Below are 25,664 nucleotides of genomic sequence, written 5' to 3' on the forward strand. Positions count from 1 at the left end.
TTCGCACCATGCACTCCACACCACTCATTCCACACCATTTACTCCCACCAAGCATTCCACACCAAATATTCCCCACTTGCACACCATGCAAGTCAATCACTCAACACACTTACACACAACCTCAATACACCATTTATACACTTTCTCTCTTGTCATCCCCGACCAATGCCTCATTTGCACAAGTTCATCCACAAACAATTTCCTTCAATTCCTCATTTGCGCCTAAATCTCAAGCTCATCCTCACACACACAGCATCATATAACTAGCTGCTTTCCCCCTAATACTCGGGCTTTCCCGTCTTCCCTTACACTAAGCACTTCCCTCATCATTATCATCCATCTAATCTGACTACGTCCCCTCTACCTGTCCAAAAGTCACTACTTAAATCTTGTCCCTATTGTCATTTCTCTAAATCCCTAACAATATCCTAGCCCGCCCTCGGCTAGTTTTCACTGCCATCCCCATAATCTAAAGCTCATGTGCCCCAATAGGAATGCGAATGGCAAAGGTACCATTCGCTCACACTATCTCTATTAGTCCATTACTGTACTCGAGCCTCTCCGGGTGGAAATACATTTTCACAGCTCGGCTTCGAAAAGCCGAGCAATGCTTGCGGGTGGTTGGTCTACTCTAGGTTGGGTCCGTCTGGCATTTTCGATTCTGGGGAGGAGGCATACTTGGGCCAAGGTTCCAGGCGCCATCTCTGCGTGGAGCCTTTTGGTCTCCGGCACGATGGCCCAACCTCCCCCTGTCGGAGCACCGCGCCCGCCAGGGGGCGAAGGTCCGACCTCGCCTACCCCCCCCCCTCAAACCGTGCCGTTCGCCTTTACGACACGGCACCGACCATACAGGGCGGGGCCCGGCACGGATCGTGCATGGCGCTCCTTGCGAGACCGCCACGGCAATGATCCCCGCCGACCCCCGCAGCACACAAAGCGCACCACGCCCCGAGAGCTCGCGTCGGCTATACGTCGCCTTAACCGCTAACCTGGTCTGCGTCGATGCCCGAATCGCATTCTCACACCACGCGACCCTTCACATACTCATACATCAAGGCGCTCCAGCACCGCCCATACACTCCATACATTCTGTTACCGCACTCGCCCATGCATACTCTTCCCTTGCACACTCAGGTGCACACCACTCAGGTGCACTCATGCCGCTCACACACTCCATTATCACACACTCCTTTGCTACACACTCCGTAACACACCTGGCCATCGCACACCCTCGTGTCCACTCTCCCGTTACATCCTCTGTAACACCAATGGGTGTGCACTCCTGCACACACCCAATCACATGCTCTGGTGTGCACTCCTGCACACTCTCTATGGCCAACTCACACTCTGTGTCACACTCCGTTCCACACTCCGTTTCACACTCCTCCCACTCACATTCCGTCATACACTCGCGCTTCGGCGCCGTTCGCACACGCACGCCATTCACCTTCACACCTCGCACCGCGGACCTTCCACGAGCGCCCGGGTGACGTCGCGATCCCAAGCGTGCGAAAAATCTTTTCCCGCCAAACACTTTCGCACCATACATTTTCGCGCCAAACCTTTTCGCGCCATACACAGCCCGACTCACCTTCGGGATTCTCTTCTCCTCCCGCACTTGCAAACTTTCATTTTGGTTAGGCAGCACGACATCACAATGCGAATGCAGACTTTGAGTACATTCCATTTCTTCCCTCGATTTAATCTCTGATTCTGCCGTCTCCTCAACCCCAATTTCAATTATAATTTATTTTTCTTTATTAAGCTCGACGACCGCTGCCGCACATAAAATAAAATTTTCTAATTCGGCGGCCGTCGGCTTTTCCACACCCCGAGTCGCGATTTCTACCCCGGTCCACTTAACTGTGCTTTGCTCCACCTCGCTTTCCCCGCGTTCCTCAAATCGCGCTACCTCGTCGCATACCAATGTGACTTTCCCGCTTGACCTGCGCTTTATGTCTTTCCCCATCTCTTTTATTTGGCCTCCTATTCTGTTACCACACCCTTTTATTTCCCGGGTGGATTTATCACTTTGGGTGTCCAATTTTTTTTCCAATTTATTTATTTCCCTGGTGGATTTATCCCCTAATTCTTCCAATTGATTACTTTGAGCATTCAGCTTATTCCCCATTTCTTTTATGTCCTTGCTGGATTTATCACCCTGGGCACCCATTTGTTTTTCCAATCGCTCACCCATTGCCTCCATTTTATGCTCCGATTTTATCATGTAGGCTCTCATTTGTGCCATAAATAATTGGAAGTCCCCTGGTACCGCGGGCTCGGCACTCGCCGCCACGTGCGACGCGCCGCCATGTTCTTCTCCTGTTACCTGCCCCTCATCAATGTCCTCCTCCATTGCCAGCTGCCCCAATTCTTCCCGGGGGTCCTGGGTTGACTCTAATTCCTCTCTATCTCCTCATTTACCCCCACCGGCATCCGACCGTCTTGGTTATCCATGGCACGATTTTAATTTATATGTTTAATTAAATTTCGGCCGCTCGTAATTTGGAGTGCGTTAAGCGCACTTTGGGTCCAATCCTACTCCTGACACCAATTGTTGCGGATCTCCTCGTCGGCCTTTTCCCCTTCCCCAGGGGGGGTTAGTCCCCTTGTCTTTGACTAGCCGACTGGACCCGGGACCGATGATGTCACTTCCTGGCAGCGCGAAATAGGGTCATAGGACTAATCACTAATACCTAATTACTCGCGCTGACCAGAAACGAGGAAATAAGCCCCGCCCGAATCACGGTTATAGGTGGAAACGCCGAGCGGTAGTGAACCGTGACCCGAGCCGTTATCAAGGACTAGATCCCGATCCGAGCAGTTCCTAATCATGCCACACTTACCCAATGGAGGAAATCACTGATACGGTCGAACCAGGAAAGACAAGGAATAACAGTTGGTTTATTACACTATGTGTAATACTATGTGTACCAAGAAGAAGAACACACAGTGCAGCCTTATACAGTCTTATACTTATCCCAGGACAACGGGGCCGTTTCACACTCAGACACACTCACACGGGGTTGTAGACGAACGGGGCGATGGTGCAGGGATGGCGTCCAGGCAGTTCGCTCCGGTCCCCGACTCGCACCGCGAAGAAGATGGTCAGGGTGGCAGAAGCTCCCTGCGGGTCGTTGGTGCAGATCAGACAATTACGGGGCGAACGGTAAGCTGGGCTTGGCGGTTACACTGGCGTGGCTGCGTACGTACGTAATAGATGAACAGGCGCTATATGCGCTCCCAATACAAGTTCATAGGCACTCCCAATACAAGTTCACTAGCAAGGCGCAATTCCTTCCAGACCTTTACACACTGCTCTCCCGCCGAAGTCCTCCTCAAGTCCTCTTCACAAAGCCAGCCTTCCCCAGCGAGTCCTTTTACAAAGCGCCTCTCCAGCAGAAGTTCTGATAAGGGCAGTCCTTCGCTTCAGTCCTCCTCAAGGGCTTTGTGCGTGGGCTTTTATAGGCACGCCCTTCGAACCCTCTGGAACTTGCCAGCCGCGCCCTTACCACGCCCCTCCCGCCATGCCCTTAGAGCCCTGATTGGTTAGTGGCTCTTACCGTTGCTGTCTCTGCCGCTCCACCCTCGACGCCGCCACACCCCGACCCCGCGCTCCTCCCTCTCTCAGGCCTACCTCGTGTCATTTGACTAGGGAGCATCCTAATGCGTGGTGCAATAGCCAAAATGGGGCGCGGGATGGATTCTGCCCAACGAGGTAGATTTGGAGGGTGGAGGCAAAATGAAAGGGGGCCTATCTTATTTCTTTTACACAACGCAGATGTTACTAGGGAAATGGCCTTATACTCACACAGACTATGACATAACTAATGTTCTAATGGGCCTACGTGTTGCTTGTGGACTAACTATGGGGGGCAAACCTTTAACCTTTAATGATGTCATATTTACACTCTCAAAACCGCAACAATATATTGAAAAATAAAACGTTGGTGTGTCTTAAACTATTGTGAGTACTTTTGTCGATCATTTTTAACGGTCCTGCCATGTGGTCTGCAAAGATTGATCAATGGCACTGTCAGGAATGTCAGGGATGTCATATTCCATCTTTCATCCTAATTATGTTTATTTGTACAATTTAATGTTCCTGTTCATTAGCCTCTCCCAATTCATCAAAAGGTTATCTTTAACCTCGAATTAACCCGAACATTTAGGTTCAAATCTTGTTTACTCACTTTTCAAGTCTTCACAAGTATTATCTGGTTAGGAATTAAAAATGGCATTAATATACCCCATTCCACACCACCCCACCCGCAATCATCATTTCCTCAAAGTTAACGTGACAAGGGCATGGTGTGGCATTTCGAGGAAATGGGAAATGATGGGCAGAAAAGTGATAAATCATTGCAGGATATCCTCTTCATGTGTTTTGTCATGTATTACCAACATGTTATTAAATTTACTTTCACTTATGGATAGTAAAAGACAAACCAATCCCCAAAGGTAAAAAGTTTGGCTTTTCCCATCATCTGGGAACATTCCTCATTCACATTTCACATGTACAGTATTGTACAGTACTGTATTTGTCCATGATTCACTAATATCTCCTGCGATATATGTGTACGAGCTCCTTCTTGACCTTCATGTTATTGTACAAAAAGAGGTGTTTGTGAAAGCTGAAGATCATGTGAAGGTGACATTTAAAATAGGGCAGTTAGGGAAGGAGCAAGGCAAGATATCATTATTAGTGGGGTGAGTGAGAGGGGAAGGAATTTATTTACTGCTGCTCTTGGCTCACTATTAAAAGAATTTCATGCGCAATGTGAATTTGAGAAATGTAGATGTTGATGGAAGTGCTTGGAGACTTGGAGACTCGTGCGGAAAACAACCTAGTTAAATAGGACGTGGAGGGAAGATGGAGAGGGTTCCTTAATTAGAGAGGTGGAGATGCGGAGACTTTTTAGGAATTCGGATCCATCGGTTGGAGACATCTGTTTTTTGGCGTGCCGTGCTGTTTGTTCGCAAATACAGTACCAGCTCATCACCTTGCCACTTGACTTTATATGGATCCCTCTCTGCCTCTGAGTCACGTCGTCGCACGTACTCCGTGCCAGCTCCGTGGGCGCAGAACGAGGCCTTGGCACCCCTCAACACTTTTGGGAATTCGATGAAACAAAGCCCCTTTTATGGAGCCCCCACTATGATCCGTCTGCCTGCGTGTCGTGCTGAGCACCACAGGCCTATGCCATCCTGGCTTTGCCCGGCGTGCGTTTGGGTTTGGGAAGGAAGCCAGAAGTGCAATCTAAGGCTGGCTGCATGCGCAGATTCATGTGGGGAATTTCAGCACACTACAGACAAAGTTTGTGGAAGTCATGGCTGTGCCTGCTGCATGTGAGCGAGCAGAACCAGACTGCGTTTGCAGATCAGAAACGTACAAACAAGTTCGCTAATTTCTGCCCAAATATCAGAAATTACTTTTAGCCTGTTTTATAAACTTTTTTTTCCTGATATCATCTATATCTGCCTATCTCTATCCACAGAAAGTTGTGTCATGGTCTGGAGAATGTTTTGCCAGCTTGGTTTGGGTCCCACGTTCCCATCTTACGGTCCGGTTTCATCACACGATTGCTTGCGACAAAGTGCCAAGTTCATTCGACAACTCAAGATGCGATATGGATGTTGTCCCATGACAACATTGCTATCTATCTAAACACGTTATCTCCTGGCTGGTATTTACCGGCCTTGTGGAGATGCCCAGCAAATCCGGATGATTGACTCTTGCGATATGTTTCTGCCACTGATCCTATCAGGTCCCTCTCTGCTGATTTCATCAAACTTCTCCTTCTCGCACACCACTTGTCAAGATGTATCTTGGTGGTGTCGAAGTAAAACTTTGTGTCCGAGCTGCTATTGCATGCCGTTAGTTGCTCAATCCGTCCGTCCATTTGACCGCTCGTCGCACACAAATTTAACCACAAAATTGCTTTTTTGGAGAATCAACAGTGGCTTTTGCTAATACACGTTAAGCACATCTACATCTGTCCATAATATATTGTGGAGCTGTTTTTGCACTTGTACTGTGAGTTGATTGTCATGATATGGCAGTGCCAACTGGAGATTGCTGATAACGAGGAATAAATCATCATTCATGTTGTCGGGTGCACTGTCGTGTTTACAATTCCCATCCACAAAACGTGCTGTTCTTTTAAATCAAGTCATTGCTCTTGTCGTCCTGTCTGTTCCCTGGAGGGATAACAGGAGCTCCTACGACTGGTCGAGAGTGTTTCCATAGCTGACCACTTACCTTGGGATATGTCGCTATTCCATCACGCGGAGTGCTGCTCAAGCACGCTCAGTTATGGTAGGAATTTCGAATTTGCCCAGGGTTCCAATACACAACAATGGCTTCCCAGCAGGCAAAAAAAACAACCTAAAAACAACCTAAAAACAGGGAAAAAATACACGTTTCAACCACATTCACCCATCATTTCAAAGAAAAACTTCGACGTTGAAGCGATATCGGGCGCCCTCCGGGATAGTCTTTTTGAAAGAGTTATTGTGTGTGTGTAGATGTGTGTCGTGGTGGATTATGGTTGGAGTGTCCGCCCCGAGTCTGGGAGGTCGACGGTTCCAATCCCGGTCCAAATCATACCAAATATTTAAAAACGTTATGTGCTGCTTCCGTGCTTGATGCTCAGCATTCAGAAGGGTAGAGCACAGCCAAACGACCATAGGTTGGCAATACTAGCAAAGGCTTTATGGGCCGAATATGCTTTTCCTACGTTGAAGTTCCTTGCAAGGGAAAATATATCAGGTGGTCTTGAATGCCCACAATTGAATGACAGCAGATAGAATAGCCAGCTTAATGTAGCCAGCCAGCCACCCTGCAACCCATTCTGCGCTGTGCTTGATGATTACAAAACAAACAATTAAATCAAGTTGCATAAATTTCTTGACTCTTTAAATATGCGAGATAACAAAAAGTGCCTCTGACATCAGAATCATGAGAAAACAAACGTTTTTGTCTAATTTCTGCATCGACGGTGAGACAGTGACATTTCCATGTAAAAAACGTTCCAGGATCCTCATTAGAACTCTTAAAGCATTTAATATTTTTCAAATCCCACAATTACCATCTGCTGAATTTGCTACACCAAGTTAAATGTTCCCATTTAAAGGTAATTCCAGAATGAACTTGTTAAATCGTATTCTTATATCCTCAAATAAATTGTTAAATAATTTTATTGATAACTTACAAATCACAGGAATCACAAGATTCAAATTAGACATTTTGATGTTTTAAAAGTGATCAGTAAGCTAATGGTGTGATTCAATCATTGATCTTTCATTGGTCATTTCAATCATTGATCTTTCATGGATCATTTCAATCATTGATCTAAGAGTCAATCATTGAAATTATAATTTTTACATATCCCGTGTTTACAATCAATATAACTATGTCCCATCCACGCCCCACAATAAACACCATCCACACCCCACAATAAGCATCATCCACACCCCACAATATACCCTACACACACACCACAATAAGCCCCATCCAGACCCCACAATAAACCCCATCCACACCCCACAATAAGCATCAGCCACACCCCACAATATACCCTACACACACACCACAATAAGCCCCATCCAGACCCCACAATAAACCCCATCCTAACCCCACAATAAACCCCATCCACACCCCACAATAAACCCCATCCACACCCCACAATAAACCCCATCCTCGCCCCACAATAAACCCCATCCACACCCCAAAATAAACCCCATCCACACCCCACTATCAGCCTCATCCACACTCCACAATAAACCCCATCCGCACCCCACAATAAGCCCCATCCACACCCCACAATAAACCCCATCCGCACCCCTCAATCAACTCCATCCACACCCCACAATAAACTCCATTCACACCCCACAATAAACCCCATCCACACCCAACAATGAACTCCATCCACACCCCACAATAAACTCCATTCACACCCCACAATAAACCCCATCCACACCGCACAAAAACCCCATCCACACTCCACAATAAACTCCATCCACACCCCACAATAAACCCCATCCACACCCAACAATGAACTCCATCCACACCCCACAATAAACTCCATTCACACCCCACAATAAACCCCATCCACACCGCACAAAAACCCCATCCACACTCCACAATAAACCCCATCCACACCCACACAATAAGCCCCATCTGCACACCTCAATCAACTCCATCCACACCCCACAATAAACCCGACCCACACCCCACAATAAACCCCATCCGCACCCCACAAAAAACCCCATGCACACCCCTCAATCAACTCCATCCACACCCCAGAATAAACCCCATCCGCACCCCACAATATTCCCGATCCACACCATACAATAAGCCCCATCCATACCACACAATAAGCCCCATCCACACCCCACAATACACCCTATCCACACCCCACAACAAGCCCCATCCACACCCCACATAAACCCCATCCACACCCCTCAATAAACCCCATCTGCACCCCACAATATACCCTATCCACACCACACAATAAGCCCCATTGACACCCCACAATATACGCTATCCACACCCCACAATATACCCCATCCACACCCCACAATATACCCCATCCACACCCCACAATATACCCCATCCACACCCCACAATATACCATATCCACACCTCACAATAAGCCCCATCTACACCCCACATAAACCCCATCCACACCTCACAATATACCCCATCCACACCCCACAATATACACTATCCACACACCACAATATACCCTATCCACACCTCACAATAAGCCCCATCCACACCCCACAATAAACCCCATTCACACCCCCACAACATACACTATCCACACCCCACAATATACCCTATCCACACCCCACAATATACCCTATCCACACCGCACAATATGCCCCATCCATACCCCACAATATACCCTATCCACATTCCAAAATAAACCCCATTCACACCCCACAATAAACCCAATCCACACCCCTCAATAAACCCCATCCACATCTCAGAATAAACCACACCAACACCCCACATAAACCCCATCCAGACCCCAGAATAAACCCCATCCACCCCCTCAGGAAACCTCATCCACACCCCCAAAATAACCGCATCACACACCACAATAAACCCCATCCACCCCCTCAGTAAACCTCATTAACACCCCACAATAAACCCCATCACACACCACAATAAACCCCATCACCACCCCACAATAAATTCCATCCACACCCCACAATAAACCCCATCCACACCCTACAATATACCCTATCCACACCCCACAATATACCCTATCCACACCCCACAATATACCCCATCCACACCCCACAATATACCCTATCCACACCCCTCAACAAACCCCATCCACACCCCACAATAAGACCCATCCACACCCCACAATAAACCCCATCCACACACCACAATAAGCCCCATCCACACCCCACAATATAACCTATCCACACCCCACAATATACCCTATCCACACCCCACAATAAGCCCCATTCACACCCCACAAAAACCCCATCCACACCACTCAATAAACCCCATCCAGACCCCAGAATAAACCACACCCACACCCCACATAAACCCCATCCACACCCTTCAATAAACCCCATCCACACCCTACAATAAACCCCATCCACACCCCACAATAAACCCCATCCACACCCCGCAATAAACCCGATCCACACCCCAGAATAAACCGCACCCACACCCCACAATAAACCACACCCACACCCCACAATAAACACCATTCACACCCCACAATAAACCACACCCACACCCTGCAATAAACCCCATCCACACCCTACAATAAACCCCATCCACACCCCACAATAAACCCCATCCACACCCCGCAATAAACCCGATCCACACCCCAGAATAAACCGCACCCACACCCCACAATAAACCACACCCACACCCCACAATAAAAACCATTCACACCCCACAATAAACCACACCCACACCCTGCAATAAATACCATCCACACACCACAATAAACCCTATCCACACCCCACAATAAACCACACCCACACCCCACAATAAACAACACCGACACCCCCACAATAAACACCATTCACACCCCACAATAAACTACACCCACACCCCTCAATAAACCACACCCACACCCCACAATAAATACCATTCACACCCCACAACAAACCCCATCCACACCCCACAATAAACCCGATCCACACCCCACAATAAACCACACCCACACCCCAAAATAAGCCACACGCACACCCCACAATAAACACCATCCACACCCCACAATAAACCCCAACCACACCCCACAATAAACCCCATCCACACCCCACAATAAACCCGATCCACACCCCAGAATAAACCGCACCCACACCCCACAATAAACCACACCCACACCCCACAATAAACACCATTCACACCCCACAATAAACCACACCTACACCCTGCAATAAATACCATTCACACCCCCACAATAAACCCTATCCACACCCCACAATAAACCACACCCTCACCCCACAATAAACAACACCGACACCCCCACAATAAACACCATTCACACCCCACAATAAACTACACCCACACCCCTCAATAAACCACACCCACGCCCCACAATAAATACCATTCACACCCCACAATAAACCCCATCCACACCCCACAATAAACCCTATCCACACCCCACAATAAACCACACCCACACCCCAAAATAAGCCACACGCACACCCCACAATAAACACCATTCACACCCCACAATAAACCACACCCACACCCCTCAATAAACCACACCCACGCCCCACAATAAACCCCATTCACACCCCACAATAAACTCCATCCACCCCCACAATAAACCCCATCCACATCCCACAATATACCCTATCCACACCCCTCAATAAACCCCATCCACACCCCTCAATAAACCCCATCCACACCCCACAATAAACCACACCCACAGCACACAATAAGCCCCATCTACACCCCTCAATAAACCCCATCCACACCCCACAATAAACCCCATCCACACCCCACAATAAACCCCATCCACACTCTTCAATAAACGTCATCCACACCCCATAATAAACCCCATACACACCCCCACAATAAATTTAACCCTTTAACTGAACAATCACTCTTATATTATTCTACGAGGAGCATCCAATAAATTAGATAAATCACATACTTGGAATAGTACAAGCGTTACGCCTAGGTCCCCCGTCGGTGAAGTGATGGGGGTTGACAAAGTGGAAGACGCAAGGGGGCCATTTTGGATTTTGACGTGGCGACCCAATTTTCAATAGCGTTCTCCCTTATGCGTAGATACACCCACACACCAGATTAGAAGTTAGTAGTTCGTTTATTTTTCAAGATATTCATCTCACAAGGTTCAGACATACATGGCGGTGGCCTTCTTGGATTTTGACGTGGCGACTCAATTTTCAATAGCGTTCTTCCTTATGCCTAGATACACCCACACACCAGATTAGAAGTTGGTACTTCGCTTATTTTTCAAGATATTCCGCTCACAAGGTTCAGACATACATTGCGTCAGACACACATGGTGGCGGCCATCTTGGATTTTGACGTGGGTTGCACCAACACACCAAATTAGAATTCGGTCCTTCGCTTACGCACGCACGCACGCACGTATGCACGCACGCACGCACGCATGGACGAACGGACGCACACACGCACGGACGAACGCACGGACGGACACACGGATGGAGGGGAAAACCATAGTCCCCCTTTCGCTCTGCGGTGCGACGGGGAACAACAAGACAAACCAAGTTTTTATTTCTCATTCATCCCTTATAATTCATGTCCTTTCATCAACTGAAAGATATGTGTGGTTATTTATATCATGAGTGACAACCCCAAGGCCACGTTCAAATAAATACATGGTGTGATTTCAATGCAAACTACATACCTGTGTGACAATGCATAAAAAATTACTTCTTAAATATTTTATAAACGTATTTAGGTGAATTATCTGAAACGTTTTGGATCATGATATTGACAGAGGCCTATTCGTGCAAAAGACAGGATGGGATTTTCATCGTTCCCATCATCATCATTGTACCATCCTCTTTGCAGAACATTGGTGCTGCCATAACAGTCTCTTGGCAGAGGGAATTATGCTGGGTGGTTTGGTCGTGGCGGTCGTTTGATCATGATGGGTGGTTTGGTTGTGTTAAATAGTTTGGTTGTGCCAGTTGGTTTTTATCGTGCCTGGTGGTTTTAACGTGCCATGCCGGGTGGCTTTGCCATGCCGGATGGTTTTGTCGTGTCAGGTGATTTTGTAGTGTCGGGTGGTTTTGTCGTGCTGGCTTGATTGGCGTGGTGCCAGCTGGTTTGGTCATGCCAGCTGGTTTTTATCATGCCACGTGGTTTTAACGTGCCGTGTCGGGTGGTTTTATCGTGCCGGGTGGCTTTGCCATGCCTGTGACTTTGCCATGCTGGGTGATTTTGTAGTGTCGGGTGGTTTTGTCGTGCTGGCTTGATTGGCGTGGTGCCAGCTGGTTTGGTCATGCCAGCTGGTTTTTATCGTGCCTCGTGGTTTTAACGTGCCGTGTCGGGTGGTTTTATCGTGCCGGGTGGCTTTGCCATGACTGTGACTTTGCCATGCTGGGTGATTTTGTAGTGTCGGGTGGTTTTGTCGTGCTGGCTTGATTGGCGTGGTGCCAGCTGGTTTGGTCATGCCAGCTGGATTTTATCGTGCCTCGTGGTTTTAACGTGCCGTGTGGGTGGTTTTATCGTGCCGGGTGGCTTTGCCATGCCTGTGGCTTTGCCATGCTGGGTGATTTTGTAGTGTCGGGTGGTTTTGTCGTGCTGGCTTGATTGGCGTGGTGCCAGCTGGTTTGGTCATGCCAGCTGGTTTTTATCGTGCCTCATGGTTTTAACGTGCCATGTCGGGTGGTTTTACAATGCCTGTGGCTTTGCCATGCTGGGTGATTTTGTAGTGTCGGGTGGTTTTGTCGTGCTGACTTGTTTTGGCGTGCCGGCTGGTTTTGTCTTGCCAGCTGGTTTTTATTGTGCCTCGTGGTTTTAACATGCTGTGCTGGGTGGTTTTATCATGCCGGGTGGCTTTGCCATGCTGGGTGATTTTGTAGTGTCGGGTGGTTTTGTCGTGCTGGCTTGATTGGCGTGGTGCCAGCTGGTTTGGTCATGCCAGCTGGTTTTTATCGTGCCTCGTGGTTTTAACGTGCCATGTCGGGTGGTTTTATCGTGCCGGGTGGCTTTGCCATGCCTGTGGCTTTGCCATGCTGGGTGATTTTGTAGTGTCGGGTGGTTTTGTCGTGCTGGCTTGATTGGCGTGGTGCCAGCTGGTTTGGTCATGCCAGCTGGTTTTTATCGTGCCTCGTGGTTTTAACGTGCCGTGTCGGGTGGTTTTATCATGCCGGGTGGCTTTACCATGCCTGTGGCTTTGCCATGCTGGGTGATTTTGTAGTGTCGGGTGGTTTTGTCGTGCTGACTTGTTTTGGTGTGCTGGCTGGTTTTGTCTTGCCAGCTGGTTTTTATTGTGCCTCGTGGTTTTAACATGCTGTGCTGGGTGGTTTTATCATGCCGGTGGCTTTGCCATGCTGGGTGTTTTTTTAACGTGCCGTGTCGGGTGGTTTTATCATGCCGGTGGCTTTGCCATGCCGGATGTTTTTGTAGTGTCGGGTAGTTTTGTCGTGCTGGCTTGTTTTGGTGTACCGGCTGGTTTGGTCATGGCAGCTGGTTTTTATCGTGCCTGGTGGTTTTAACGTGCCGTGTCGGGTGGTTTTATCGTGCGGGTGGCTTTGCCATGTCGGATGGTTTTGTAGTGTCAGGTAGTTTTGTCTTGCTGGCTTGTTTTGGCGTGCCGGCTGGTTTGGTCATGCCAGCTGGTTTGATTCGTAACTGGTGGCTTTGCCATGCCGGGTGTTTTTGTAGTGTCGGGTAGTTTTGTCGTGCTGGCTTGTTTTGGTGTACCGGCTGGTTTGGTCATGCCAGCTGGTTTTTATCGTGCCTGGTGGTTTTAACGAGCCGTGTCGGGTGGTTTTATCGTGCGGGTGGCTTTGCCATGTCGGGTGGTTTTGTAGTCTCAGGTAGTTTTGTCATGCTGGCTTGTTTTGGCATGCCGGCTGGTTTGGTCATGCCAGCTGGTTTTTATCGTGCCTGGTGGTTTTAACGTGCCGTGTCGGGTGGTTTTATCATGCCGGGTGGCTTTGCCATGCCGGGTGGTTTTGTCGTGTTGGGTAGTTTTGTAGTGTCAGGTAGTTTGGTCATGCCAGCTGGTTTTGTCGTGCTGAGTGGTTTTGTCATGCCGTTTAGTTTTTGTTGTGCTGGCTTGCTTTGGCGTGCCGGCTAGTTTGGTCATGCCAGCTCGTTTTTATTGTGCCTGGTGGTTTTAACATGCTGAGCTGGGTGGTTTTATCGTGCCGGTGGCTTTGCAATGCCGGGTGGTTTTGTCGTGTTGGGTAGTTTTGTAGTGTCAGGTAGTTTGGTCATGCCAGCTGGTTTTGTCGTGCTGAGTGGTTTTGTCATGCCGTTTAGTTTTTGTTGTGCTGGCTTGCTTTGGCGTGCCGGCTAGTTTGGTCATGCCAGCTCGTTTTTATTGTGCCTGGTGGTTTTAACATGCTGAGCTGGGTGGTTTTATCTTGCCGGTGGCTTTGCAATGCCGGGTGGTTTTGTAGTGCCAGGTGGTTTTTGTCGTGCTGGCTTGCTTTGGGGTGCCGGCTGTTTTGGTCATGCCAGCTGGTTTTTATCGTGCCTGGTGGTTTTAACGAGCCGTGTCGGGTGGTTTTATCGTGCCGGTGGCTTTGCCATGCTGGGTGATTTTGTAGTGTCTGGTGGTTTTGTCGTGCTGGCTTGTTTTGGCGTGCCGGCTGGTTTGGTCATGCCAGCTGGTTTTTATTGTGCCTGTTGGTTTTAACATGCTGTGCTGGGTGGTTTTATCGTGCCGGTGGCTTTGCCATGCTCGGTGATTTTGTAGTGTTTGGTGGTTTTGTCGTGCTGGCTTGTTTTGGCGTGCCGGCTGGTTTAGTCATGCCAGCTGGTTTTTATCGTGCCTGGTGGTTTTAACGTGCCGTGTCGGGTGGTTTTATCATGCCGGGTGGTTTTGCCATGCCGGGTGGTTTTGTAGTGTCGGGTAGTTTTGTCGTGCTGGCTTGTTTTGGCGTACCGGCTGGTTTGGTCATGCCAGCTGGTTTTTATCGTGCCTGGTGGTTTTAACGTGCCGTGTCGGGTGGTTTTATCATGCCGGGTAGCTTTGCCATGCCGGGTGGTTTTGTCGTGTTGGGTAGTTTTGTAGTGTCCGGTAGTTTGGTCATGCCAGCTGGTATTGTCGTGCTGAGTGGTTTTGTCGTGCCGTGTGGTTTTTGTTGTGCCAGCTGTTTTTTGTCGTGCTGGCTGGTTTTCCCAGTGATAACTCGCCTCATCTTCAAGTTAGACATTGTGCGATGTTTAATATTCCTCCACGACCAGTAATCACTTATGGGTGCACTGGCTGAACATCCATCCGATGGATGATGCACACATCGATGGCTCTCCATGCATGCGAAACACCAGGATGACGGTTTACAGTTTGGCCGTGATTCAAACCCAAGCTAGAGAGCTGAAAGATGAACGCACATATCTCAAATCTATCCTAAGAGGCCTTTGGCTTGTTAAACATCTGCATTGCAGAAGGGACAGCTGACGAACATCCCATTCCCAAATACCATGTACTTATGATGTATTGCTCTGGAAATGGAATTTTCAGCCAAATAATGTCTGGAATCCAGCTCGCTCCAATAGAAAATGCTTTGTTTAGCGATTCATAGTTTTATTCCTTTATCCAGAAATAACCTCGTGGTGTTATATATTTTTTATCTCGATGATGACTACCTGTTGCAGGTAGCCTATGTCTGAATTGGTATATTAATATTGGGAACGAGGTTTGTTTGCCATCAACCCCATGTTACAAACTTACTGAAAGAGTAAAAGAATGAATGCAGTATCATTTGATTACTTTGAAATGATGTTGAAAAGTTTTTCTCTTCTTTATGTCTCCTGCAGGTAGAACCTTCATGCACGGCAATCGTCAGTTGTGAGCTGGTAAGGCTGAGTGTAACAACCGGGATCGAGCAATTGTAGTAAAATGCTCCTCCACATAATATATTGAGAGGTTTGGGGAATATTATTCACGACTATAAAGCCCGTCAAAAATGGCGGGTTGGAACGGTTTATTTTGATGGTGCAGCCGCGTGAGCATGCCAAAATCTGAAGCCTGGGCCTCGTATCAGGTGTGCTTATATCATCTTTATTCATTGGATATCCTACAGACGTAAATGAACACTCGGTTTACTCTGCGTGTGTTGCACATCACGTGCAGCAAATTTCACCTCCCTGCGCCTTGTAATTATTGTGATTTAAAAAACGAACGCTTTTGTACACCGCCCTTGAGGCTCGGTTTGCAAGCCACCTTCTACAATTACAATGTAAGAGACATAATTACTCTTCTTTTGGGTCTTTTGGGTCATTTGAGTCTTTTGGGTCCTCAGGACATTTTGGGTCCTTGGGTATTTTCGGTCCTCTGGGTCTTTGGGGGGTATTTGAAGGACTTTGGGGGTATTTGGGGTATTAGGGGTAATTTGGGTCTTTGTGGTCCACTGGATCCTCATGATCTCGTAGGGTCTTTGGAGTCTTTTAGGTGTTTTAAACGGTGGACACACAGTGGTGTTCAAAGATTTCCCATGAACCCCCTCCCCCCCCTCCCCCCCGACTCAAATCCTTCCAAAAGCGCTACTCGAAGCCTTTAAAACCTATCCTTATGAAAGGGGACACACACACACACACACACACACACACACACATTGTGTTTTATATGGTAGATTATTTATAAAGTTCCTTTACCAACTATAAGTACGTACATTATTGCAAATGTGAGATCAAAAGGAACAAAATGAAAGGTTACGAGGCACCTGTGATCAAAGTCGAGCAATGGCAGGTGAAATGTCCACAAGATTTAACAGAAAATGTCACAACATTGTGATGTTGCCTCTCATTGGACGTCGGGTGGTTGTTTATTTTTTTGAAGACCCTTTATGTGATCCCATGTGCTCTATCTGCCTCTGAGCTGCTTTGCTTCTCTTGCTCCGACAGCCTGCCAGCTATTTGCCCACTGTACAGCACGCCATGCTTCCGGTACGTGTCCGCGCTACGTCCTTTATCCCATTATTTTACCTGCCTCTCCGTTTTACCTGCATTTTGACAACTTCATTAATTTTATTATTCTCCGAGTATTACGAGTCGGCGAGGTATCGCCGGCACCCAAATTCCAAATTCCTGCCACTTTCGGTCTACCAGCAGTCCTGGCCATCCTGTTCTTAAAACTTCAACTCGGTACCATGGTATAACGGTGCTGACACGACAACACCGTCACCTGCCCTATATTTATTACCTGCTCGTCTCTCATCTCACCTACCGTACCATGACCTCTGACCTCGCTGCCTGTCTTTCCTCTTAATCTCACGTGCCTTTCGCTCACCTCTCACCTTTCTGCCTTCTCCCGTTGAACCCGTCGATTGATCTTGTTCTTCACACCATCCCCCATTCCACCTGCCATTCTTTCTCACCTGCCTAATTATTACTCTTTTCCATTCCATGAAAACCTGCCCGTTATTCTCTTCTTTCCATCTTCCACTTATAATTCCTTGTTTCTCTCTCAACTTGTTCTCATTATTCTCATTAATTTTCCTTCCTGCTGTTTCCTCATCCTCACCTCTTCCCTCATCTTTTTCACTTATTTTATTTATTTCCCTTTCTTCCTCGAGCACATCATTTTATTTATTTATTTATTTATTTATTTATTCATGTCTATATATAGTGTCTCAGGCTCATGGATCTCATTTCATTTGATCATGGATCAAAATCCTCAATTTTCATCCAATTAACATGAAATTTGAAGAGGAGTTGCATATATGGTCACTGAAGTCAACCACCAACTATTTTTGAGGTCAACATAGGCCAAAAGGTCAACCAACATAGGCCAAAAGGTCAACATAGGCCAAACTTCTAAAATCCTCAATTTTCTTCTAATTGAATTGAAATTTGAAGAGGATTTGCATATATGATCACTCATTTCAACCACCAACTATTTTTGAGGTCAACATAAGCCAAAAGGTCAACTAACATAGGCCAAAAGGTCAACATAGGCCAAACTTCTAAAATCCTCAATTTTCATCTGATTGAATTGAAATTTGAAGAGGATTTGCATATATGGTCACTCATTTTAACCACCAAGTATTTTTGAGGTCAACATAGGCCAAAAGGTCAACCAACATAGGCCAAAAGGTCAACATAGGCCAAACTTGTAAAATCCTCAATTTTCATCCGATTGAATTGAAATTTGAAGAGGATTTGCATATATGGTTACTGAATTCAACCACCAAGTATTTTTGAGGTCAACGTAGGCCAAAAGGTCAACCAACATAGGCCAAAAGGTCAACATTTGGATATATGGTCACTGAATTCAACCACCAAGTATTTTTGAGGTCAACGTAGGCCAAAAGGTCAACTAACATAGGCCAAAAGTTCAACAAAGGCCAAACTTGTAAAATCCTCAATTTTCATCCGATTGAATTGAAATTTGAAGAGGATTTGCATCTATGGTCACTGAATTCAACCACCATCTCAAGCTCATGCAATGAGCCTGTACACCTAACGGTTGCAGGACAAAGACGATGAACGTTATCGACACAGTGTGTGGGATTCCAGAATCGCAAAGTAAAGACTCAGATGGGAACACCAAGCACTGAGATGGGACACGTACATTTCTTCATTTTTTTTCTCTTTCTCTTGTCATTCCATCATTGGATGGGTTACAAAAGCAGCTCGCCATGTCCACCATGTTGTAACCTCAGTGTCATGTAAACGTAACGGATTGTCCTTTGCGCCGTCTTGTCGGTATTCCGATCACGCGGCAGGTAACACTGCTCAAGAGTTTTCTTCACTCATTTGATGTCATACGCATCGTAAATGTCGAATGTGCCTTCACACTTGTCTGTAGTTCTTGGGCCGGAATGCTGGTAAAGTAATTTTATTCTCCTTCATGTTTTGTTTTCTCTTCCACAGAATGTACCGTCACCTGCCACGCCGACACCATTAACCAACGGCAATTCTCCTCCCAGGTAGGTGCAGATTAATGAATCCAACACTCCACACTTCTTTCCTCATCAATGCCCTTCCTTTTCATTCCCCCAATGTCTTTCATTCATCATTACCTTTTCCACCACTGATCTATTCTCCCCAAACGTTCTACCTTAAAGATTTCTTCATCTTATTGACACTTCCTGGTTTAATTTACCTGCCCCCTCCACTTCCCTCATTCATTATTACCCTCACCAGAGGAGGGGGAATTGCATTTCTGTCCGTTTTGTTTCTTGCGAAAATCGTAGGTTTTTTCAAGTATATTGGTTGGTCTTGTGCGTTATTCTGTCAACCACCAAGTCTGTTTGTCTATATGTCAGTCGCCTACAAGTCATAATTTTCAACCGATCTTCGCGAAACTTCACCAAATGGTAGAGTTGGTCATAAGCAAGAAGCCTATTGTTTTGGGGGTCAAAAGGTCAATAGGTCAACATAGGCCAAAGGACACCAACTTTTTCAAGTTTCTAAAATACTCAATTTTTATCCGATTGACTGGAAATTTGAAGAGGATTTGCATATCTGGTCAATGAATTCAGCCACCTAGTATTTTTGAGGTCAACATAGGCCAAAAGTTCAACATAGGCTAGATTTGTAAAATCCTCAATTTTCATTCGATTGACTTGATGAAAATTTCGTGTCAATCAGACCAAGAATTGCAGAGAAAAAAAATCCATACTGATCGAATCAAGCATTGTACTCATCGAATTATGACGTCATAATTAAGGTACTGGTGGCATCGTCATTAACAAATCTTATTCCCCAAGGGGAGTACTTGCAATGAGGCATGTTTCAATTTTTTCCATGGAGCGGTTTTGGAGATATAGAGTTGCACCTTTTTTCGATTTTTCCAAAATGGCGCATGTACCACGTGACCTATGATGTAATACCTATCATTTAAAAAATTCTACAGGAGGAGCTGCTTGTATTCTGAAAATGTTGTGCATCGGATTATTAGTTGCAGAGGAATTTTTTTTTCATACTGATCAGATCAAGCATTGTACTTGTCGAATTATGACATCATCATCAACATATCTTATACATATCTTGCAGAGATGGGGTACTGGACAATGAGCCATATTTGAAGTTTTTCCATTGAGTGGTTTCAGAGATATAAAGGTGCAAAGTTTTTCCAACATGGCGTCCATACCATGTTTCCTATGACGTCATAATTATGAATAAAACAATTCTACAGGCAGAGGCATTCCTATGGTAAAATTTCGTGTCAATCGGACCAACGGTTGCCGAGAAAAATGAATTTTAAACATGCAGACACATATGCCACATGTACACTCGTACGCACGCATGTACTCAATCGAATGCTTAACCCTGCTTTTCGCTTCGCGAGCGCAGGGTAATAACACGACACAAGCACATCCTGGTGATGGTCTGCAAACTCCGATTTCTCTTTGTTGTTTCTTTATACTTTTTTCATTATTTCTCCATAAATGTTTCCCCACAATCCATACTTTCTTCCCAATCTCTCCCACCCGCATTCTCCTTTTCACCCTCCTCACCCCACTTCTTGATTATTTTGCTGCCACACCAGTCCCTTACTCACCAACCATCCCCACTTCCATTTTCCTGCTGTGGTCTGGGGGAGGGAAAAGTATTCCTGATTTAACATGGAGGATGTGGGAATATAGGAATGATATATTAGACTTAGAGGTTGCTATGTGTTGGGAGACTTTCCACGGATAAACACAAATAGTGAGGTCAAATGGAGAGGAGTGTGCACATGTTGGTGAACTTGTATTCATTAGGGGTGTGTGCCGTCCCTCGGATGGACGTTAAGCCGTTGCCTTCATTATTACGTCAACCTGTTGCCCTGCCGACCCTACCAGCACGTGGGAATAATTGAGGCCGTTCGAGTAGTCGTGGATCCACTTTAAAAAAAACTTTATGTAGATCTTGAACCTTATCCGATTGTCTTATCTGTCTGTACTCCACTAGTCATCCTAATGGAAGGAACTCTTGCTTTGAGACCAGAAATGATCACCATTCATCATTCCAAGGAAACTTGTGAAAGGTGCAGGAAGTGGAAGCAACAGCAACCCATCCCATGAGGGATAATGTGATGGTGACAATTGACGTAGGGTGACGAGACCCATCATGATATGCAAAAGTGCTGGAAGGTTCTGGAAAATGAGAACAAAAGAATCACATCTTGGCAACCTGGTCTGAAACTTCGGAGTGGATATTGCTGGTAGTTAATGTTAGTTTGAGAAAGTTAATTTATTATTTAATTACAGGCAGCTACATTGGACATTAAGCCAGTGCTTGTAGGGAGTTACAGTCAGAGTTGGGATAATTAGATGTGGGATTTGTGAGATTGAGTTTGAGAAAGATTGGAGCGGAGGATGAGGGCGGTACCACCGAGGAGACCTTCTACCAGCCATTCCGAGTCAGGTGTGCGAGCGGTGCTCCTGCATTGAGATCCCCATCGAGTCATCGAGATCCTCATGATTGATGGGTTTTCCCATGGCATTGTGGTTCTGGAAAGGAAGTGATTTGTGCTCTCACATGTTGGTGGTTGGTGGTTGTATATCGCTGCGCAGAACCTTTAGATATGTCACGCTGGAGAAACTTGCCCATTCCATTCCCCTGCACCTGTCTGCACGAGCGTTTGTTCACACCTGCCAATGGTGATCAGAAGCCAATAAAAAAGGAGCAACAGCTTCCACCGTACATGTTGACTACCTGACCACCTGTCACTTGTGTTTCAGTATGTATAATCTCTGTGCAGAGACTTAGTACAAATCCATGTTCTCATTTCGATTGCCAACTTCACCGGGATAACCTGTGCATGTTCGCATTCCCATGTGACTCATGCAAGTTTGCGACAGTTAACCTATGAGTACCAGATGTATGAATGATAGTTAACATACGAGTACCACGTGTATGAATAATAGTTGACTTACAAGTACCACATGAATGAGTGATAGTTAACATACGAGATCGACATGAATGAGTGATAGTTAACATACGAGTACCACGTGTATGAATAATAGTTAACATACGAGATCGACATGAATGAGTGATAGTTAACATACGAGTACCACATGTATGCACGATCGATTGATAGTTAAAATACAATTACCACATGTATGAATGATAGTTAACATACGAGATCCACATGTATGAGTGACAGTTAATGTATGAGTACCACATGTATGAGTGATAGTTAATATACGAGTACCACATGCAAGAGTGACAGTTAATGTATGAGTACCACATGTATGAGTGATAGTTAATATACGAGTACCACATGCATGAGTGACAGTTAATGTATGAGTACCACATGTATGAGTGATAGTTAACATACAAGTACCACATGTATGAATGATACTTAAAATACAAGTACCAAATGTATGAGTGATAGTTAACATACAAGTACCAAATGAATGAGTGATAGTTAACATACAAGTACCAAATGTATGAGTGATAGTTAACATACAAGTACCAAATGTATGAGTGATCGTTAACATACAAGTACCAAATGTATGAGTGATAGTTAACATACAAGTACCAAATGTATGAGTGATAGTTAACATTCAAGTACCAAATGTATGAGTGATAGTTAACATACAAGTTCCAAATGTATGAGTGATAGTTAACATACAAGTACCAAATGTATGAGTGATAGTTAACATACGAGTACCACATGTATGAGTGATAGTCAACATACAAGTACCAAATGTATGAGTGATAGTTAACATACAAGTACCAAATGTATGAGTGATAGTTAACATACGAGTACCACATATATGAATGATAGTTAACATACGAGCACCACATATATGAATGATCATTCCACATATAAAACCCTCCTGCAACTATTTCTGCTACCGTACATTTGTTGTTATCCAATTATCTGGTATTTCTGATGTTTATGACATGATGATGATACATATGATGTGGCCCTCAAGTATTTCTTCTTTTTTTTTTTACTCTTCCCTTTCCACAAGCCTTTCTCATTCTTCTTGTGGCTTCCTATCCCGCTCTTCGCTTAGTCCATGTACCCTAAACCAGAATCCGCAAAGTACCTTACTATCCTCACTGTCCCGAAGCTATAATCAAACAGAATCTTCACCCCAGTTCCTCGTCTAATATCTTCTCGACTACCAATCCCCGATTCGTTCCTCAGTCCCCACAATAGATCGACTTCAGCTTCCTCCATTCTTCTGAAACAGCTGCTTTGGTCCTGAAGTTTCGCACTTCTTCCTCAAGCCAAACATTCCTGTATGCCCTGTTCTCCCAAATCACAGGATAACACATATCGCTCTGATCAAGAATTTTTGTTCCCACATATATTTCTGGAATAATTCCAGAAAACATCCTCACCACCCCTCTCAGGAGGCTACATATTGACCTGTTCAGGTTTTTTAACCACTCTCTGTGAACTTTAACAATCTCATTCATTCCTCCATGCTAGTTATAGTTTAGTAGTATTTTGACAAAAAGCTGCCATCTGAGGGGTGTTCAAGTGACTCAATCCTGATGTTCAAGTTATTACCTGAGGTGACATTGTTGGGTAGGTAAAAACAGAAACTTTCATGCATTTAAATTTTTTTGTTACATACAGGTAGTGGACCAAAAAAATGGAACCACCAATGTAAAGTCACTTAATAGGGCGTTGGGCCACCACATGTAGCAGGTATGGCCTGTGTGCGCTGTGGCATAGAGTCCACCAGCGTCTGGAATTCTGCAGGAAGGATGCGGCACCATTCTTCCACAAGGTCAATCGACTCACGCCTGTTTGATGGAGGTAGAAAACGCTGTCTCAGGCATTGTTCAAGAATATCCCAAAGATGCTCGATTGGGTTCAGATCTGGTGACTGAGAAGGCCATGACGTATGGATGACATCGGTTTCATGCTCATCAAACCATTGGGCGACCAAATATGCTCTGTGGATGGGGGCATTGGGGAGATCTCCTCTTGCAGCCATGTTAGCGGTCTTGTAGCCGTGCTAGGCAACCAGGCCTGTGCAGCATTTTTATACATGACCCTAAGCACACTGGGATGTTATTTCCTTAATTAACACATGGGCCACACCTGTGTGGACGCTGTTTCTTGGTTTCCCTCATTTACCCAGGTGTTTCCATTTTTTTGTCTCTTTTATACATACAGCATTCATCCTCTGACCTTATACAATTGTTTGTTTTCTTGGTGTAATTGACCTTTTATTACAATCAATGTTCTGCTTTGTCTAGAGTGATTAATTTAATGAGATTAAATATGAATGACGTAAACACTCAGGGTAATTTAGTGAAGAACATTTCGTTAACTCTCATTTTATGTTTTTGTTCTCCTCTGTAGAGACAGAAAGTGTGGAGCCATGGAAGAACAACCAGAGCCAGATCTAACCTATGTGACAGAGCGTATACTTGCTGTGTTGCTCCCACAACATAGTCCTAATTATGCAACCACCAGGACAGAAACCAACACCACATCCCCGTCAACCACGAACAACTCCACCTCACACCGCCAGATCGCTGAGCTTGCTTCAATGTTGCGCTCCAAGCATGGGAACAATTACCTGGTGAGTGGAAGAGTGAGCCAATACTCATTTGCAATAGACAAAGAACTACACACTTTGTGTGTGTGTGTGTACACACTATATATATATATATATATATATATATATATATATATATATATATATATATATATATATATATATATATATATATACATATATATACATATACATATATATACATATATATATACATATATAATATATATATATACATATATATATATATATATATATATAATTATACTATATATTATATAATAATATATTATATATTATTAATTATATTATGGAAAGTATCACAATGTATAGTTCACAGAACACTTCGACAGCAGAATTACAAAGGCTACACCGCAAAATGCAAACCTCTCATCAGCACCAAAAATATAAAGGCCAGATTAGAATTTGTGAAGAAGTACAGAGGTGAGCCAGTGAGTTCTGCAACAAAGTTTTATGGACAGAATAGACCAAGATAAACCTTTACTAAAGTGATGGAAAGGTGAAAGTGTGGAGAAAGGAAGGAACGGCATATGATCCAAAGCAAACTACCTCATGTGTGAAGCATGGTGGAGGTAGTGTCATGGCTTGGGCTTGCATCTTTATTGATGATGTAACTAATGATGGCAGCAGCAGAATGAGTTTGGAAGTTTACAGACACATTTTGTCTGCCTATATACAAGGAAATGCCTCCAAACATTGGGTGAGGCTTCACCATGCAGCAAGACAATGACCCAAAACACACTGCCAATGCAACCAAGGAGTTCATCAGGGTAATAAAATGGAAGGTTTTAAACTAGCGAAGTCAATCTCATGATTTAAATCCAATGGAGCATGAATTTCACTTGCTGAAGAGGAGACTAAAGTCAGAAACCCCCAAAACAAACAACAACTGAAAATGGCTGCAGTAAACGCTTGGAAAAGCATCTGAAAGCTAGATACCAAGGGTTTGGTGATGTCATTGGGTCACAAGCCCAATGCAGTTATTGAATGTAATGGATATCACACGAACTATT

General features: G+C 45.3%; 1 protein-coding gene across 7 annotated transcripts in view; it reads left to right on the forward strand.

Annotated features, from left to right (window-relative positions):
* LOC137429477 (tensin-3) overlaps nt 1–25,664 on the forward strand; it is a 386,475-nt gene that overhangs the window by 184,219 nt on the left and 176,592 nt on the right. For 4 of the 7 annotated variants that reach the window (XM_078780742.1, XM_078780746.1, XM_078780747.1 and 1 more), the window contains 3 exons: nt 15,983–16,021; nt 19,040–19,095; nt 24,432–24,654. In XM_078780742.1, the coding sequence (XP_078636868.1) occupies nt 15,983–16,021; nt 19,040–19,095; nt 24,432–24,654 (318 nt within the window). Of the gene's footprint in view, nt 1–15,982; nt 16,022–17,068; nt 17,111–19,039; nt 19,096–24,431; nt 24,655–25,664 lie in introns of all 7 variants that reach the window. The other 3 variants (XM_068119427.2, XM_078780745.1, XM_078780743.1) reach the window with 1 other exon arrangement.

Source organism: Myxine glutinosa, chromosome 6, assembly GCF_964187855.1.
Source record: "Myxine glutinosa chromosome 6, kmMyxGlut1.1, whole genome shotgun sequence".
NCBI classification, from domain to species: Eukaryota; Metazoa; Chordata; class Myxini; order Myxiniformes; family Myxinidae; genus Myxine; species Myxine glutinosa.